The 19,991-nt window shown below is 45.9% G+C and overlaps 1 protein-coding gene across 1 annotated transcript in view; it reads left to right on the top strand.

Moving 5' to 3' along the window:
- Positions 1-7,277: 7,277 nt before the first annotated feature.
- The window catches only part of Eepd1 (endonuclease/exonuclease/phosphatase family domain containing 1), a 109,568-nt gene continuing 96,854 nt past the window's right edge, over positions 7,278-19,991 (top strand). Inside the window, exons 1-2 of the mRNA XM_060371094.1 lie at positions 7,278-7,587; positions 7,983-9,008. Coding sequence (XP_060227077.1) covers positions 8,125-9,008 — 884 coding nt within the window. The 5' untranslated portion in view covers positions 7,278-7,587; positions 7,983-8,124. The remainder of the gene's footprint in view (positions 7,588-7,982; positions 9,009-19,991) is intronic.

Here is a 19,991-nt window from a genome sequence, read left to right on the forward strand (position 1 = left end):
ACAATTGTTTAGAAAATAAATTAAAAGAACTAAGTAAATGGAAAGAATCATATGTTCACCAATAGGAAGATTTAACACTGTCAAGCTCTTGCAAACTTGACCTTATAGATTCAATACAATCCCAGTAGAAATCCTAGCATGTTATTTTTAGATGCTAAAAACAAACAAAACCGAAACAAACAAACAAACAAAAAACCCACCCCAAACCAAAATATAACAACAAAAAAAAAAAAAAAAAAAAAAAAAACAGACTCTAAAGTGTTTATACAGAGACAAAATACAGAGTAACCAGCTCAATACTGAAGGGGAATCACAATTTTTAACTGAGACTATCTGAATTTGGAACTTGGTAAAATGTCAAAGTAATCAAGGCGGTGTAGACAGAATGTTGGGCACTTGTCTATCTCTTGCTTGCATGAGGTGAAGGAGGGTCCAACTCCCAGCATATGAATGTATCAATAATATCTCAAAAAACCCAGGCAGAGATTCAAGTAAATATAGTCAACAGATTCTTTTTCACAGTAGGTCTTATATAATTTAAATGACAATTCTCCTGACTCACCACAAAATTCAAAACATATCATAGACATGAATGTCAGGTATGAAACTACAGAACCTCTACAATACAGAAGGAGAAATCTAAAGGAGTTGGGGATTGGTGATGACCTTTTAGGCACAATCTTTGAAAGAAACAAATGATAAACTGAACTTGCTTAAGATTAAAAATCTCTCCAGAAAGCACTAACAGGAGAATGAGAAGACAAGACATAGATTAGAAAAACTATTTACAAAAGACATGTCTAGTAATGGACTATTGTGTAAAATATACAAAGAACTCTTACAACATGACACAAACAAATGTAAAACTTGATTCACAGTTTTTTAAGGGCCTGGGGAAGTGTTCAGCCAGTCAAATACTTGCTACACGAGTTTGAAGAGCTGAGGTTCATGCCAGCACCCATCTGAAAAGCATGCTGACGCGTGATTGTATTCCGGGAGCTGAGGAGGCAGGGGCAGGTAGATCTTGATACTTGCTGACCAGACAGCCAAGCTGAATCAGGGAGCCTAGGTGTCCCAGCCAGAGGCTCCATTAGAAAAAAAAGCAGGGTGAATAGCTCTGAAGAATGACATTGAGATTGACCTCCGGCTTCTGTGTATGCCAGAATTTAAAAAGCTTTTGAAGGTCAACCAAAGAAGAGATACAAATGGCAGTGAAAGACAAAAATGCTCCACAACGCATTTCAACAGCATACTACAAATTAAAACCACAGTAACATGCCAGTGGACACTTATTAGAATAACCCAACTCCAAATCCTGGATGTCATCATAAAGCAACAGGAGCTCTCACTTATTGCTGGTGGAAATACCAAACAGTGCAGCTACTTTGGAAAGTAATTTGGCAGTGCTCATAAACCTGGAGAGGTCCTTAATGTGAGATTTAGCAATTATACTAGTTTCTGTATTCTTTGTTCCAGGGAGTGTTCAGTCATCCTAAAAACTCGCCTCATCCTTAGCCTTTAGGAGTGGCTTTCAGAGGAAGTCAAGAGGGATGTATGGATGATATGGCCTGGAGGAGGAAGTAACACATTATATATAGTCATTCCATATAGTCATAGTAAAGAAACTGGGAACACTGAATTCACGGTGTCCATGGTTTCTAGAGGGAAGAGACTTATGTTGGGACTTACAGTAGAAGCAGAAAGGGGTGCTGGCCACTCTTCTGCCCTTGGACTCCAAGAGTTGGACGGTGCTGTCCTCTCCTTGAAGAATCGGCCCTACACTAATTCCGTTATTATCCATGCTCCTTTCCCATCTTGCAAGGAAGCACACAGCATCGCAGGCAACCCAAGCAGCTGAGTTTCAGTGTGCCTGTCCTTCCCACCTCAATTCCTCCTTGAAAGTTGTTAAAACAACAACGCAACACAGAAAACCAGAGCCTGAGCCAAAGCTCAGGGCAGAAGACCAGCAGCGCATCTAAAACGCCCGTGATTCCTTTACTGAGTCTAGACACGAGATGATCCCCGTGGGGGCCACAGCCAGCATTACGGTCTCTCCACATCCACAAAGCAACTTCACTGGTAGCAAAGCAGATAGTCTGAAGATGGCTCTTCCCTGCATTCTGGGGAGGCGGGATCAGGTGAAGAAGGATCAGAAGTAGAAGCCACTCGCGGCGACCCCAGCCTCCTCCTCTGGTCATAGTCAGGACTATAGGGACCAGGAGGAGGTGCTTCACCTTCCTTGGAGAGGAGTTGTGTTTCAGGTCAGCTATGAAGGGGGCATGAAGAGGGATTCAGAGCAGGGATGGGACTCCTCAGGTGTTGAGCAGAGAGGCCATGGGGAGCATGAAAGCCAAGCGTCCCCGTCTGTATCCGCACGAAGCAGAAAGTCTGAACCAAACTGAGCTTGAGATGGTACAAAGAACTGGTGAGGGCGAGGTGCTGACCGCTGGGGTGAAGAGAGGCAGGAAGCGCCTGCAGCCTTGCTCGCCTGACTCTCCTGGCCAAGACTGCGGCACACGGCGGAGGAGGGAAATACACAATAGCCAAGGGTTAGCTCAGGCAGCGTTGGCTGAGAGGACACCTACTCCTCCGTGGCTCTCCTAAGTATTGCCTCAAGGCACATACATGTTCAGCTGCAAGGACCTGCCCAAAATAGGAGAGAAGCTGCCTGGTCTGGGACCCGCAGAGGCTGCACTGCTTCCTGGATCTCACCTTCCCCTCACGTCCTCTCTGTACTATCCTCCATGTCTGATTGGGTGGAGCGCAGGGAGTCTTGTAGAAGAGTGAGGGGAAGGATAGAAGGACTCAGAGAGGACAGGAGCTCCAGAGACCGACAGAGCCAACTAAACAGGGCCCAGAGGCGGCCTTTGGAGGCTGAAGCATGGACTGGACCTAGGTCCCCCACACAGATGTAAGCCCATGGGCAGCTCGGTCCTCATATGGGTTTCCCTGGTAAAGGGAATGGGGGCTGACTCTGACACGGACTCTGTTGCCTCCTTTTTGATCACTTTCCTCTGGTGGGGCTATCTCGACAGGCCACACCCCATATGCTGGGGGTGTGTGTGAGTGGGTGGCTCCCCTTCCTTGAGGAGTAGGGGAGGGGAGATAGGAGAAACAGAGAGGAAGGGCTGGACTAGCAAGAGAGAAGGGAAGAGGCTATGACCTAGATTAAAAATGAGTAAATAAAAATTAAAGTTAAAAAGAAAAGAAAATACAAAAACCAAAGTGGTGAACAAATTCGTGATTCTTGTCTCAGAGTTGACACATTATTCTGACAAATATGGTTGTCACTGAACCATCATGGGCAACTATTCAAGGAGAAGTCCCTTAGCTCTTGAAAATCATCTTGTGACCAAACTGAAAAACAAACAATTCATCCCTAAAGGAAACCAATACCTGGAGAGGACAGGCATGGACATTAATGTGTGTGGACAGGGCTGGGAGCTGTGCTGTTGTCTCTTCCTGCTGGGAAACAAGCCACAGACTGTGATAAGCTTGCTGTGAGGAGCCACTGTCATCTGAGCTGATTTCTGACCTCTGTCCTCTCTCAGAACCTATGGGTGCCTGCACACTGCTGGGTAGCCTCTCTGCCCTTGGATCTCTACTGGGCTCCTCCTCTAGGCACATCTGCTGTACCTGGACTGGGTGAAGGTTCCAGAGGCCTCACTTGTGGACCTGGGCCTGGGGGTGAGTGGGCTGGGCTGCTTTCATTCTCCTTTGTGTGGCCTCTCCTTGCAGATAAGCCAGGAGCCTCCAGTGAGCTGCTGGGTTCCACAGTGTGGGGAGAGGTGTGTGGTGAGGAGGACTCTGGGAGGCTGGCTTACTGAGAGAACAGGCACAGTCTCCTCAGGTTGCCTGTGGCAGAGCTCTGGGCACTCTTAGCTGTGGGGCCTCTGCTGCTAGGTGGAGTTCCCGCTGAATGTCTGCGTGCAGACTCCTGGACCAGGTGTGAGGCCACAGGAGCTTCTGTTGACACCGTCCAGGTGTCTTTCAGGGGTCATTCTCTGCCACCCAAGGCATGACTTGCAGTGGGGCAGGCCTGATACAGAATGTTCCAGAGCCCTGAGGATGCCTGGACTTTGATCAGTTGCAAACCCAGGAAGCAGCACTTTAGTACACGGGGCAGATCTACTGTCAAGGTCACACATATAGGTGTTGTTGCTTTGATACACTGCTGCTTGGAACAACACTCGTCTTGGCCAGTGCATGACGTTGGTGCCAAGGTCCCTGTCAGTAGCCTGACATTATTGATCTGGGCAGTGGGGATTGCTTTTGCTTTAAAGGGACTGAGAGTCTGTGGGTTGAGGCATCATTTCCCAATTATCTTTTGTATCTTACATAAACCCTCACTTCCTAGGGATGTCCTTTAGACTAAATTGCCAGTATTTTATTGCCATGTCCCTTTCCTCTTGTCTTTAATAATAGTCAGCATTCTTCCTAATTTCTTGTCTATGTCCCTGATGCCCAAGAGTTCTGGGAATAGAGGGAATCAGAACTTGGCTCATTACTGTCTAAGAGTGCCTGGACTGTGGTATTGAAACTGGAGATTGACAAATGCTTTGCCTAGTAACTTCCACCACTTCTCCCTTGTCACTCGTTATCTTTGAAACTGCTGACTAAAAAGTGAAAGGTCACCGACCTGATCCCCTCTGACTAGGCCTTAAATAAGAACTGTGTTTAAATGAGCAAAGGCCATACTACATGTGGCTTTTGGCTGGAGTGATACAACCTCTAACATCTTCATGTAACTCAGTGGTCAGCTAGAATTCTCATATCCTTGGAGAATCAAGAAAATGCATTAAAGCTTTCTTTCCATGTGTAATAAGCCCTTTACCAATGTCTCTACATGAGTGGTGATTCTGGGTCATCCATCATGCTGCTGGTTATCTTACAGTCCGGTTTTCCATTTCTTGGACCTTTCTGAGCAGTGTATACTTCTTTGGTAGCTGTTGACTTAACTTCTTGTCCCCTCTCACAGTTTTCAATTATCAGCAGGTTTACTCTGGCCTGCTTCAATTTCATCTCTTCTTTTAAGTAAAAAAGGTATTTCTTTAGAATTATTTTTTGAAGATTTGCTTGAGTTTACTGAAGTACTATTTAGCTACACTAAAGTGTATATTTGAAATACACTGTTTTATTGCTTTTGCCATATTTAACCAGAACATCTAAGGCAGCGTTTCAACCTCCCACCTTGAAAGGACTTTGTGCCCTTTTTAGTCTGCTCCTCCCTCCATCCATCCCCCACAACCACTGGTACCTTGTCGGCACAGGGACAGTTTCTATTTTCTAGCTTGTATATAAATCATGGGGCATGTTCTCTTTTTGCCTGGCTTCTTTAAGTTTCTTTTCCGTTGTTGCTTTTGTTAACTAGCGTGCTCAACAATATCCCAGAAGTGTTTTTATTTATTTTTATTGGACTACTTGTTTTATGTTACTATCATGAAATACCTGCAATGAAGTATTTGTGAAGACGAGATTTTTTGGCATACGGTTTTGGAGTCATCAGGAAGTAGAGTTGACATGGCTGTCTTCTCTGGCTAGGCCTCATGGCATCACAATAGCAGGAGGGGGTGGGTAATCATGAGAATGGGAGCAAAAACAAAAGGAGGAGCCAGAATTTTTTTTTTTTTTTCCCATCAACATTCTTCAAAAACTGACTCAGGGTCCTTCAAACATCCCCTTACTCCCTTTAACAGGTGGTATTTCTGTGACCTCCCAGGAAGTGCCACCCCAAGTTTAAAATTTCCCAACTTCCAATACCATCACTTCCCTGAGGGCTATGCTTTAACACTGGGACCGCTGCAGGACAAACTCAGTCAAGCCCAGATTCATGGTGACTTGAAGCTGCTCATCTTTGACTGTAACAACCCTACAAACACCCAGAGCATTTGGAGCTTTGTGCCTTCCTTTCTCTTAGGTAAGTACCTGTAATTGTACAATGGCTGAGTTGTGCAGGGAGTGCGCTTTTAACTTTCAAAGAACGGTCAAGCAAGTCTGCAAAGCAGACTTCTGCTCCCAACTAGTGATATGTGGAAGTTTCATTTGTTCTGTATTTTCACCAGTTTGGTCATCGGTCATCTGAAACATCTATCTTGGGATGTGTGCACTTGTCCAGGTGGCACACTTCTGTTTATCTACCTGTTGTAGTCATTTACCTCACCTCCCAGGGTATTCTTGTCAAGTGAGGCCAGCAATGCCTGGAAATGAAGCTGACAGACAGACAGTCGGCAGCAGTTGTGGAGAGAGTCAGGTCAGCTGGACAATACTTAGCAAGGATGCAGACCTGCTCGACGTGAGGTGGATTCGCAACTATTTCCCAGGCATGGAGGAAAACCCCTTTTTGTTTAAGCTCCTCTAACTGGGGTTTACTTCACTTCTAATAGTGAGGTCCCTAACATCCCTAGCGTCTCACCCAGTGCTGGGCTGCCATTCTCATTTCACATCCGAGTGCTTTCTGCTGGCTTTCAAATCAGAAGCCTTGACAGACGGCTGGGTTCAGATCTGTTCTTTCAGAGGTCGCTAACAGCTCTGGTCAAAGTATCCAACTTATCACCAGGTCACTGCTGCACTGCAGGGTTTGTTTAACCAAATATTCCTGCTTCAGATATCCATTGTAATGCACTGGGCTCTTTAATCTTTAACTAAACTGTCATTTCACAACGTTATCCAAAAACTGTTTTGGATAGCCGCCTGTACTTCCCAGTATTATTTCCTTCCTTTGTGTGTGTGTGTGTGTGTGTGTGTGATTAGATTTAATACGTAACAAATCATGACCTTATTTTCTCAGATAAATTTGTAACTGGCAGAATACGTACAACCTTTGTGAACACACAGGACGCAAGCCCTCTTCCAGGGACACATGGTTCCTAGGCAGTACTGGATGAATGAGATCTTTCTGAGTAGAGGAAAGGCCTAAAAATGGCAAGAGAATTGAACTAGCTCCCATTTTATCCTGTCTGAAAGTTTCAGGAGCTCTGAATATGCAGGACAAGCCTACCTCTGAGGGAAGATTCCAGCCTGCCCCGGGCGGCCCCGGATGGCTTCACCTAGGACAAAATTAGAGCTTGATCGCAGCTTAAGTTTCAGAAAAGCAGACCAGCTCAAAAGCTCCCTGTGAGCCATTCTTATTGCCCGCCTAGCCCCTAAGCCCCGCCCTGGATCCCGCTCCACCGGACCCACCAATGGTCCCGCCCCTGCCGCTCGCGCCCCGCCCCTACGTGCCGCGGGGAGGCGGGAGGAGCAGTTGGCCCGGAGGAGGCGTGGCCGTGCCGGCGGAGGCGCGGGCGGGCGGTGCGACCTGACTTCAGCTGTGACACCCTCGGAGAGCGGCGGCGGCGGTGCGCGGCGCGGGGCTCCGGACGCGCTCCGCCGTCTCCCGCATCCCGAGTTGGGTGGCGAACTTGGCCTGGATCCACGCAGTGGTGACACCGCTAGTCCCGGTGCAGCTTCGGCCGCTGCACTGGCGCTCAGGAGCAGCCCTGCCTGCCCCGGCAGAGCGGCACTGAGAGTTTCCCCCGGAGAAAGAGCCTGGACGCGCGCGTAGAGCCACAGGGGACCCGGAGCCGACGCCAGCAGAGCGGCGGAGAGGTGGGACGCGGCGATCGGAGGGCCGGGGGTGGTTCCCTGAGCCCCTGCTCGGTGTCTGCCTACACGCTCAGCTCAGACTTCCCAAGTTGCAGCGACTTGAGCGCAGAAGGGGCTTCGTCTTGTCTGTCTGCAGGAGCCCCTGTGAGCGTGTCCGAAGTGAGGAGGTGGCCCCAGCGTTGTCAGAGCAGAGAGGCATGAGGCTAATGGGGATAGCCCTCTTCCTTTTTTGGACCCAGCGTGATAAATAATCCGAGGAAAACCCACAAGGGGGAAGCCTTTCTGTGTCTGCGTTTTCTGAAGTTGACCTGTCCCCCCACTAGTTAGGAACTTACAACACTACGGGAGTGCAAAGGGTTGATTGATTAATTTTAATTAATTTCCATGTCAATTTCTAGGCGGCCCAGCAAAAGGTAATTCTGATGGAAATCATGGAAGATTTAATGTTTGTCTGCAGCAACTTTCTCGACCTGCAACCTCCCGTTCTTTTGTGCTTATAAAGGCCCCCGGGCTTCTTTATCCAGAGTTGTTCTGTGTTGGATGGCCATGGGGAGCACCCTGGGCTGCCATCGCTCTATCCCCAGAGACCCCTCGGACCTGTCCCATAACCGCAAGTTCAGTGCAGCCTGCAACTTCAGCAACATCCTGGTGAATCAGGAGCGGCTGAACATCAACACGGCCACTGAGGAGGAACTGATGACCCTGCCTGGGGTGACACGTGCAGTGGCCCGAAGCATCGTGGAATACCGAGAGTATATTGGCGGCTTCAAGAAGGTGGAAGACCTAGCGCTGGTCAGTGGCGTAGGCGCTACCAAACTGGAACAGGTCAAGTTTGAGATCTGCGTGAGCAGCAAGGGTAACTCTGCTCAGCACTCTCCCAGTTCCCTGAGGCGGGATCTGCTGGCTGAGCAGCAGTCTTATCACCTGGCCACCGCTGTACCCCTCACTCCACGAGTCAATATCAACACAGCCACCCTTGCTCAGCTCATGAGTGTCCGGGGCCTCACCGAGAAGATGGCGGTTAGCATCGTGGACTACCGCCGGGAACATGGGCCTTTTCGCAGTGTCGAGGACCTGGTGAGGATGGATGGAATCAATGCGGCCTTCCTGGATAGAATAAGACACCAGGTGTTTGCAGAGAGGTCCAGGCCCCCATCTACCCACACCAATGGAGGTCTTACCTTCACTGCCAAACCTCATCCTAGTCCCACGTCTCTGAGCCTGCAGAGCGAGGACTTGGACCTGCCACCAGGGGGCCCCACGCAGATTATCTCCATGAGGCCCTCGGTGGAGGCCTTTGGAGGTATGAGGGATGGGCGACTCGTGTTTAGGCTGGCCACCTGGAACTTGCAGGGCTGCTCTGTGGAGAAGGCCAATAACCCAGGGGTCCGAGAGGTGGTGTGCATGACGCTTCTGGAAAACAGGTGAGGACAGTAACCACCAAGGGTGCTGGGAGTGAAGGCATGGAGGCCTGGCCTCATCCAAGGATACAAATAAGTTGGATCCTTTGGGGTGAGGGAGAGGAAAGAGCTTTTAGTCCATGCTCCTGAGGTTTCAGCCAGTATTGTCACCTAGAGCTGATTACTGAGCGCTGGACCCCCTCCTGAGTTGTGGCTATGTATGGGTTCTGCTTTAGAGAAGGTCTTTGGCTCACAGGGCTTCATGGAGTTTGAATCAGGGACTCAGCTTGGGAACTGAGGCATAGTTTTGCATGACAGAAAAACCTGAGGGTTCCCCCCCCCCAAGTTTTCCTGTGTAGCCCTGACTGTCCTGGAACTCCCTCTGTAGACCAGGTTGGCCTTGAACTAAGAGACCCAAGTGCCTCTGCCTTCTGAGTGCTGGGATTAAAGGTGTGCAGTACCACTGCCCTGCTAAAAACCTGAGTTTTTAAAAGTTACAATAATGGGAAGGAAAGTAATTTTTTCCCATCAAATACATCTATTTGCATGGACAGAATCATAGTATATAAAAACACACACACTGTATTTGTCAGGGAGCTGTGAACAAAGCATTTGGCATCCTATTCCTTGTTGAACCTGAACTTGGCTTTTAGCATGCTCCTCCTCCTTTCCCACAGCTAGAAAAGGCCAGTTTGGTTGTAGATACTGGCAGATTGTTCCTTCTGAACTGAAGGAGAAAAGACTGGCAGGTCCAGCCAATGGGAGAGCATGTTTCCAATGTTTGTAGGAACACGTGCTAACTCCCTACACAGCACAGCAGTGCATCAGGGCTGGAACTCCTGCTCTTTGTAAAATGGTGTGCAATGTAATGCCATTAGCTCCTTACCGTGTCGGAACTCCTCAGATCCTGATCTGCAGGGATCTGGGGTGCAATCCGTGCTGGTTGTTCCTTGCCGCCCACCTTTGAGGAGGTTGACCTGCTTGGCAAGGTGGTTTCTTGGTGTTTGGAAGTGAGGAATGAACTCTCAGTGTAGAACCTCGGAATTGTGGCAGGTCAACAGGACAGATTAAGTGAGGAGGAAAGCGGGCTGCAACGTTTTCTTGGCACTGTCCCATGGCACGTTCTCATTGCCGAGGAGAGAGAGGACTGCAGAACGGAGCAGAGAAAGGGACCAGGAGACCACTGAAGTCTCGTCTCCCTGCTGTGTTGCATTGCCTGTTTGTCACCTGAACTCATTCGTTCTGCAAACACCTTCTTCGTAGCCCTGTAGACACATCGGGATGGGCTTGGTGATTGTGCTCCTGCACAGCTGCTGGGGGCACAGCAGCATGTTTGCCTAGTGGAAAGAGAAGAACGAGGCAGAATCTGAAGTCTCTCAGTCCAGGTGATCTCACGGGTAGTTCTTGTCCATTTATTGCGTCAGTGTGGCCCTAGACTGGTACCATCAACCAGTGCCTAAGAAGCCCTGGGGTCAGAGGAGGTCACCACCTCTCCTGGTGCTTCTGGTAAACTCCAGAACTTGAGAAGCACCCTGTTCTTTGCTGAGCCATCTCAGTCGTGCCTAGTTTCTTTTTAAAGACCCTCCCCTTGAATTGTCTCCTGTGACTTTGTGTGGAGCATTTCTGTAACTTTGTTGTTACTTTATTCCTGCCTTTGACTGTTCTTGGCCTCTCTGAAGTCATTTGCTCCCATAGCGTTCAGTCTGGGCAGGCATTAAGGGCATTATCGGTTTCTAGGATGTATGACTGGAGAGTGGAAGAAGGGACTGGACACAAAGCCTGCAGTCCTGGCTATTCGGGAGCTACTCAGGCAGCTGGCCTGGCAGTGGGTCAAGGATGGAATCGCCAGAGCCTGCCCCGAGAAGAGCAGTAATGATTCTTGTCCAGCATGGAGTCCCTGGGATCTTGTTCTGTTTGGCTCTTTGGATTTCTTAGAAGAATACCGACAATACTTAGCTGCTGACTTCAGGCAAGTTTGCCCAAACCCAACGAAGTGTAGAAGGGAACTCTTGTAATAAGCAGTAGGGAGGTGACCTCCACCTCCGCTGTGTCCTCGCACTATGCAAACAAAGATGTCCTATGAGTTGGTGACTCCTTTGGCCTGATCACAATTCAGTCAGTAGTCTGAGGAATCCTAGCACATAGTTAGTGACTGGTAAAACCTAAGTAAGAGGCTTAGCGCCTGATCCATGCAAAGCTGGAGTGGGAGCATTTGCCTGTGTGACTGTCCTAGGGTACCAGAAGCTGTCCCAGAGTCCTTGAGGACAGGAGGCAGTGCCCGAGTGCCAAGAGCTGTGGTCTCACACTGATTCACAGAAGTTTCTCAACATCCCAGTAGCTCCCTTTGTTAGTAACAGGAAGCGTATTTGTGTGAGCACGTGTGGATCATGTAGATTTCCAGGTGGTGGCTCTTATTTTCATAGGTGTATACTTGTACTAGAAGAGTGTCTGTGTTTAGGGTGTGCCTTTGCATTTTTCTGACAGCTTCCACACCCATTTGATCTCCCCAGGAACTATAAAAAGTAGGGAATGTTTTAGAGATTCTCCATCTTTGGGTGAGGAAGCAGGAGAAAGGAGTTAAACCTGCCTCTGGAACAGCTCCTTTGTGACTCACCTGGGACAAGGACTGGGACCAGTTGACTATACCCTACTCCTCACAAGTGTGCTGCTTGCCTAGGCGCAGCATCTCTACACTGCTTCTTGGCTAGTGTCCCACACTGTGTGAACCAAAGGTGTTTGCCACCTCCTTTGCCAGTCATAGACATTAAGTCCATTAGAAAGCAAGCCTTGGGCAGCTTTGTAGAGGGAATTTCCTGTCCCTTAGCTTCTTTTCTGTGGGTGTTGCTCATCAAGTGTGTGCTTTTTCTTAGAGGAAACGTACCTGTGTGGGGATTGGAGTCTACTGAGCTGGCATGCTGCTGATTCAATAGAAGGACATGTTTGAGTTATAAGAAGCCGTGTTTTGCATGTGAACCCTAAGGCAGGACCTTCCAGAGCAAGCTAATTACAGTCACCAGGAACCTTCCGGGGATACCACGCTATGGCATGTGGTGTCTATGCAGGGACGGCTTCATCAGATTGATTACCAAACCTTGGTCTTAGGCAATGCTCTTCCTCCTTCAGTATTTATAGAGCAAGAATGAAAGAAAATGCTTCTGCTGAAATGCAAAATGCAGTGACAGTCAGCTTGAGGAATGGTCCTTCAGCGTTTGTTTATTTATTGCTGAGTAATCATTCTATCTTAAAGCATCCCTTTGGATTCTGAAGATAAACATGGGGAGAGCTGACAGGTAATCTCCAAAAGAAATAAAGAGATTTGCTTTCCCAGTTGCCTGTTTCCCCCATATTCTATATCAGAAGGAAACTCCAAGTGTCAAAGTAGTTAGCTTTTTAATGATTTTAATCTTACTTCTTGCCAAGTCCTCATTAGCAAACACAGGTAATGGCTGGCAATATGGATAGTTATGAAAAACAAAAAACAAAAAACAAAAAAACAAAACAAAAAACCAAAAAACCCACCAATAACAGATTTTAGTCTGTCAGACTAGATTAGTGGAATCAACGTAGACAGGATTCATTTTGTCTTTCAGTTCATTAAAAAATTTGTCTTGAATGTACATTTGATGTGTACGTGTATAAACACAGTACAGGGATCAGCTCTGCTCTCCTCCATAGCAGAATTAAGTACCTGTCAGTCAGTTTGTATGGCTCAATGTTGAAACAGTGTGGTGAACCCAGATTTTTTTTTGCTAACCCACAGAGACTGATTTGGTATTGTATTTCTTTCCATATGAATAACTGGCTCATGTTGGGGAATTAAAAAGTAGGAAGATGAACCAAATATAATATCCAGGGGGCAAAACCTCTCAGCAATCCTCTTAAAGTAGACGTGGTGACATCTCTTTTGATAGCTGTGGAAACAGAGGCTCTGAGGGTTGAGAATAACAACCTAGTGGCCTTAAGAAATATAGATAGGCTGGGCATGGTTGCTCACACCTGTAATCCCCGCACTCAGGGAGGCAGAGACAGAGACAGGCAGATCTCTGTGAGTTTGAGGCCATCTTGGTCTACAAAGTGAGTCCAGGACTAGCAAGGCTATACAGAGAAACCCTGTCTTATAAAAAAGAAAGGAAGAAAGAAAGAAAGAAAGAAAGAAAGAAAGAAATGTAGATAGATAGATAGATAGATAGATAGATAGATAGATAGACAGACAGATTGATTCTGGAGCCAGGATTTGAAGCTAGGCATTTGTCTGATTTCAAAGTCAGGACTGAGTGCATATTTTACCAAATTCAATATGTCTTTCCATGTTCTGTTTCTGACCCTAGCCGGTCCATAGTTCAGTTTCCTCCCTGTCTTGGGTCAATCATCAGGGCTTTGTAAGAAGCATGGCTTCACCCAAATCCCTGAAACAGTCTCAGCCTCAGGAGGCCTCTGTGCCTTTCCTGTTTTTGTTCCTCCAAAGGATGGGGTGGTAGCCAGATGTGTTGAGCAAATTCAGAGGACGCCAAGGCCTCTCTTCTTGGCCTTAACTGTGAGTTTGAGACCTTGGGCTCCCCTCCAAGGTGGAGTTCCGGTTTGCAGAGCCAAGGAATTCTGGGTCATTTCCAGAAAGGTGGTCCGCATGAAGACTGTTGTGCCTTTGTAAGAGAAGGTGGGGTGCGTAAAGGGAGGTCTCGGTGTGGGCATCACTCAGGGTTTGTTTCACAGAAAGGAAAGGGGTTATGTTTGTTTTTTAAAAAGGCTGAGTTTCTTTGGGGTCTAATGTCAAGGTCCTGTGGAGGTTTGATACTGTTGATTTTTCCAGGTGATTAAACATTCAGTCAGGCAATTTTTTTTTTTTTTCTGGGTATGAGGCTGTTTCAGGCAAAGCCAGTGCTTTCACTTAATTTCCCTCTGGATAGGAAGATAAGCATGTCAGCACACAGGTACCTAGTGGCAGGTGGGTGCAAAGACTGAGGATGATGGAGATGAGGCAAAGAGAAGCTTGTTTAGATAAATGGAAGTCAGGGAAGGTCTTGTCCAGATGCTGCATATATGGCAAAATATCCAGATATGGAAAATCTGGGGGTGGAGGTAGGGGCTAGTGAGATGAATTCTTGTCACACTGTTACGGCTGCTTTGGATGAAGCGGGTGGAAATGACCTAGTGAGAGGTAAAAAGCTGAAGGCATTTGTCTGTCTGGGATGATGTGAGGATCAGGTGGTGATGTGTTTGAAACACTGTGAAATTCCTAGAAGACGGGCTCAGAAATTCTGAAATTCGGAAACTGTGTGGCCAACTGGCTTCTGCGCTGTGTGAACATGATACAACGCTGACCTCACAGCTCGCTCTGCCCTGTGCGCGCTGTACTTTGGGCAGGGGGGTAGCGTCTTGGGCACCCATAGCAGCTTGAGGCTATGGCCTGTCCTCTGTCCCAGAGCTGCGTCCGGCAAGGCCCTATTTGCTTTTAACATCGATGACGTGTCGAACAAGGTCATGCTTAGGGACTGTAGGTAACTTTTTGTCAGAAGATATTTATGACAGTTCCTTTCCTTGATGGTTGAGCACCCAGTCTATGCTTCTTCCTCTGTGGAGTCAGTGCACAGAGACCTGCCCTGTGTTGAGGAAACTGACAGTCTTGAAGGAGGTAGGAATGTGACAGATCGTTATCAAGGCATTGTGACATACGAGAGAGGAAGTGAATGGTGCTGAGGGCCAGAGAGCACAGGGACTGGCTACCAGTGTGCTTGGTTCCACTGGGTATGTGGAAACTTCAGCCTTAGGGGGAGAGCTGAGGACCGACCTTGGGAACAAGCTCACTGGGAGGGAGGCTGGCATTTGAAGGAAAAAGATGCAGCAACAATTAGAACTATTAGTTAGCAGACCTTCCATGCCTTCCTCTTCCTGCAGATCTGAAGACTAAGAAACACAGAACATTGCTTCTAGCATACAAATAATTAGCACAAGAAGCTACTGCCTTTATCATAATTCTTTGAGTCTTGTATAGTGATATACCTTTAATCCCAGCGCTGGGGAAGTAGAAGCAGGTAGAGTTCTTTGAGTTCAAGGCTATCCTGGTCTACACAGCAAATTTCTGGACAGCCAACCCCTGTCTTAGACAAACAAACAATAAACAAACCAAATGTCTTAATCCATAATTCCTTAATTATATTTGCTAGTAGCATATGAAATGATGCATTTTACTACAATTCCATTTGCTCCTCACAGAGCAAATGGAATCTCTGTATCCTGTAGAGGTAGCAAGGTGGGCTTCCATACTTAGTAACTCTTGAAATCAGAACATTAAGGAGATGCTGCAAAAATGCTGGGTGAAAGCATCCTGACCTTACTCCATATGATTGCACACAGGCCTTATTCTGCATCACTGTTATTGTAGTGTTATGATTGATAGCTGCCGCATGTGTTGATCCTGGTGGCTAGGAGCCTGTGGAGGGTATGGAGAGTAAACATGTCATGTAAAAGAAGTCTGGAATCCCTCCAAAGTCCCGTATAAAGAAACCCTGTGTCGTTGTGTGCCCCCCCCCCCCCCGTTATAGTTATCTAACTAATGTTGATTTGTGCTTATTCCCAACCAGCCCTTGTTTCCTGAAGATTCTATTTTGGTCCAGCCATTACCTGATTAAGTTGTTAGGCCGGGCCTTTGATTGTGAGGCTGCTGTAAAGTCCTGAAATGGAGTGCTTCACCAGGGGAATGCTGTCCTGCCTGTCCCTGTCTCCCACATCCTGCAAATCCTGGTGTCATTTTAAAACTTAAAGTCTCACTTTAAACAGCAGAATACTAGGGATCTGCAGTTTTCTTAACTGGTTGAACTCTGGAGGGTCACATTGGTACTTTTTCAATTCAGGCTAAAAGCATGCAGTCTGAAAGGGAGGTTTAAGATAGATTGCTTTTTAAAATATTGATCCAGTAACTAATAACCTCTCCTAAAGCTGTTTGAGCAAATTCAGTCTGACTCACATTTCTTAAAAACCCCTTTTAAAGAAATTAATGTTCTTTTTCTTTGTTTTTTTTTTTTTTTAATAGAGTAACCGGTTTCGTCATGGTAGTTTCATGCGTGTGTAATGAGCATGTTAACATTCACCATCCACTGTTATTCTCGTGTAGCCCCACTGCTGTTTTCACTGCTTTCCCCAAATAGACCCTTTCAACAATGTCACATCTTTAAAAACAATCTGGATGCCACATTTGAGAGGAAACACGACATATTTGTCTTCAGTTGGCTTATTTCTTTTGACACAATGTTCTCTAGTTCCATCCATTTTTTTTTTCCTGCAAATGACACGATTTTGTTTTCTGTTATTTTAAGTAGAAGAAAAAGTAAAACAATTGTGGTCTGAAAGTTCCAATGATTGGCTTTCCTGGCCTCTTGCTGTGGACTCCATTTCCTCTTTATTTCTTGGTAGAAGCCTTTGCTGCTGCAAATCCTGGTGTCATTTTGCCATTTGTTCTTAGCACAGCAATCTCCCATCTTAAACCTTAAAGTCTCACTTTAAACAGCAGAATACTTCATGTTTGTCTCCCTACCTGATGGGGCTGGAGCTTTTATGTCTGTTTCATAAGAGTACTATGCTGAGAACAAAAACTGATATTAACGCTGGACTTGCTATGGCTGAGGTCTGAGCCTGGCCAGTGTCACCTATGGCCACCATCATTGTCTCTGACTAATGGATGTAAAAAGGGGTTGCTCAGGGAAGCCAAGACCTCTGCCAGGGTCACATGGCTTTTCAATAGCGGAGTATGAATTATAGTCACATCAGTTAGTGTCTAAGTTTGATGGTTGGAAAGTACCTGTAAGTTCATCAAACCTCAGTGCAGCCTGTGTGTGGCTGGACGAACTGTTCTCCTACTCATTCTGCTCTGAGATCTTTCAGTCTGCGGATATATAGCAATGCTATCATGAGTGCATGTGTTTGCTCTGGCCTTTGCTTCTCCAAAGTGGAGCAAGGATATTGCCAAAGCAAACTGGGGTATAATGACTTTTGAGTCTTTTATAGTTATCTTGCCCATAGCTTTTTTGACAGAAGTTTCTTACATAATTTGTTTTTATAGAATTCTTCCAAACATTTCTCTTTATTTTCTTAGGAACAAATTTTCTTTATGTTCATGTTTCTTGTTCGTGAATTGGTGTCATATTTTAGGAGATGGTAGTAATGTGTGAAACCAGCATTAACAGTGTAGGCAGAGATACAGCTGGCTTATGGCAAGCACAGGATGCCATAGGCATGGCTGATCTAATCAGGAATGTTCAGTGTGCTATGGGCCTCCCAAGTCTGAACTGACAGAGGAAGGAGTCAGTCTGGTGGGTCTCTTGAGTTGAAGTTGCAGAAAACAAAACAAAACAAAACAAAACAAACCTCTTTGTGTGTGTGTGTATGTGTGTAAAATCACCAGTATGTGTGGATGAACCTCCAAACACTAGCCAGGTATGGTGGCACATGGGTGTCTTTCCAGCATTTGGGAGGCAGAGGCAGGAGAATTGTGGATTTAAGGTCCTCCTGAGCTGCATAGATCCCCATCTCAAACAAAACAAAATAATAATAGTAATAAAACTCAATCAAACAAAAACAAAACAAAATAAACACTGACACCTGTGCCCAGACTATGAAGTATAAAGAGTATTGCTGGGTATGGAGACTGAAGATTCTGGGCAGTAAGTCAAGTTGTTATTCACTCATCATTTTCCTCAAAGTTGACTCAAAAGATGTGGCTAGTTATAAACTCACAAGTTGATTGCTCCAGTGTACCAATTCTCCCTAAATATTTCATTTCAGCTTTCAGAAGGGTATAAGGCAATGGACTTTCATGTTACTTTATTTTTCTTTGACTTAACACTTACATTGGTCAGCAGGTTTTAAAACAGTTGGTTCTCAGCCCAAGGGTCATGACCCCCTTTTGGGGTCCAAGAACCCTTTTACAGGGATTGCATATCAGGTACTCTACATATCAGACAGTTATATTGCGATTCATAACCGTAGAAAAATTACAATTATGAAGTAGCAATGAAATAATTTTATGGTTGGGGGTCACCACAACATGAGGAATTGTATTTTAGCGACCCAGCATTAAGAAGGTTGAGAACCACCGTTTTAAAATTTAGTGCTTATGAAATCTGTGAATTACTCTGAGGCAGAATAGATTTTTAAGAAGGAAGGCTGGATTTGATGCCTTATAAAACATTTTTCCAAGTTTCAAAATTTACACAGTCTTTTAAAATTGTTCTGAATTGAATTTTAAAGTTTATTTATTTATTTTTTAATGTAAAAAATCTGTAAGATTTCCCAATGGTGGAGGCAAGCATTTCAGAGTATGTGAATTGAACTGAACACAGTCAAATAGCAGGGAAAATGGTAATGGTCTTGTATTATGGTAATTTGATGATTCTACATTTATAATATAAGCCATTGTTAGTTATTGCTAGTTTTGACTTAGAAGTAAAAGTCGCTTTTGCCTTTCTAACTCTAGGATAAACTTAATTGAAGAACATCTAAGATGTTTGTAACCACTTATCTATGAAAAGCAAAAATTTATTGCTATTAGCCAAACAAATCAAGACATAGAAATAACCTGTAGGATGAATGGGAGGCAAGATTACAATAGCTATTCATAAGCCCTGATATAGTATTATTTATTTATTTATATTTATTTTATTTATATTCATAGTCTTTTGAAACAGGGTATCACTGTGTAGCCCTGGCTGGTCTAGAACTCTATATAGACCTTGCTGGCCTCTGATTCAGAGATCTGCCTGCTTCTATCTCCTGTATGCTGGGATTAGAGGTGTGTGCTACCACACCAGGCTCAGATATAGTATTTGTGTTCATAAAACTCACCATTTTAGGCCAAGAGGGTTGTGCACTGTGGAGCCTGAGGCAGGATGGTGTCCAGGAATCCTGAGGTCCATCATGAGACCCTGTAGTCTCTTAAGGACTGTCACTCCCCTCAGTCAAAATCAAAAAAGGAAAAGAAGGAAGAAAAGGAGGGCCAAATGGTGTCTGGGTGGTATTTTGACTGGTCGGTTCTGTTGTTAAGAGTCATATTCTTAGATGTATACATTCCTTCTAAGTTGCAGAAGTCTCTTCTGTCTGGTTGTATTCACTAGGAAGGAAAGGAACATGACCTCTATTTTCTGCCAAGTGCCTGGAATTCTAAGGAGGAGGAGCGATCGTTTCTGTAGTTGAGGTGGTGTATTAGTCAAGAGGGTTGCCGTGATCAAGTGCTGGGCAGCCCAAACAGCTGAAATTCATTGTCTCAGTGCTGGAGTGAAGAACCACGACCAGGGACTTAGCCGTAGTCTTTGTTTTATGTTTCCCTGAGGCTGGCTCCTCCCTGGGGACCTTCATCTCCCTTTGTTTTCACAGGGCCCTTCTTCCTTTACAAACCCAAGTCTCTTCTCCTGTGAGGACAACAGTTGTACTGATTGAGGGGACGGCTCATTTTGCGGAGCCCCACTTCAAATAGTCACATTCTGAGGTACTATGGATTAGAACCTGTGAAGTTTGAGGGGACACTGTCATTCAGTGTGTAAGGAGATCATTTAGGAAGAATTGATCAATATGTCTTTCTTGGCCATTTGTCAGGAAGATAAATCTCTAAATTTTTTCTGCTGAGATAATTTAAAAGTATCCAGTGCACAGAGTAAGGCTGGCATCCAGTCCCTGTGGTGACAGTGTCCTCTGAGGGTAGCTAGGTCTGGCCTAGCTTTTGGGAGCTGGGGTTAGTTTTCCCTGCATTGACCTTCAGAGGTGCCAGTCTGGGCACCCTTCTGGGAAAGCTGCATTGCCCTGTAGCCTTGTGTTCCACCTTCACTCCTGCGCAGCATCCTTTACTCTGCCAACCTTGGTGCTTACTTACCCTTAGCCCCAGGTAATATTGATGCACGAGCTTGCCAGACCCTCGGCACTAACATCAGGTAGGGATTTAGCGTCTGTCTGCTGTTTAGACCTGCAGTGAGAAGGTGAGATCCAGAGTGCCTGTCGTAGAGCCAATGCAAGCCAAGCTTTCTT

Source organism: Meriones unguiculatus, chromosome 1, assembly GCF_030254825.1.
Source record: "Meriones unguiculatus strain TT.TT164.6M chromosome 1, Bangor_MerUng_6.1, whole genome shotgun sequence".
In the NCBI taxonomy this organism is placed as follows: Eukaryota; Metazoa; Chordata; class Mammalia; order Rodentia; family Muridae; genus Meriones; species Meriones unguiculatus.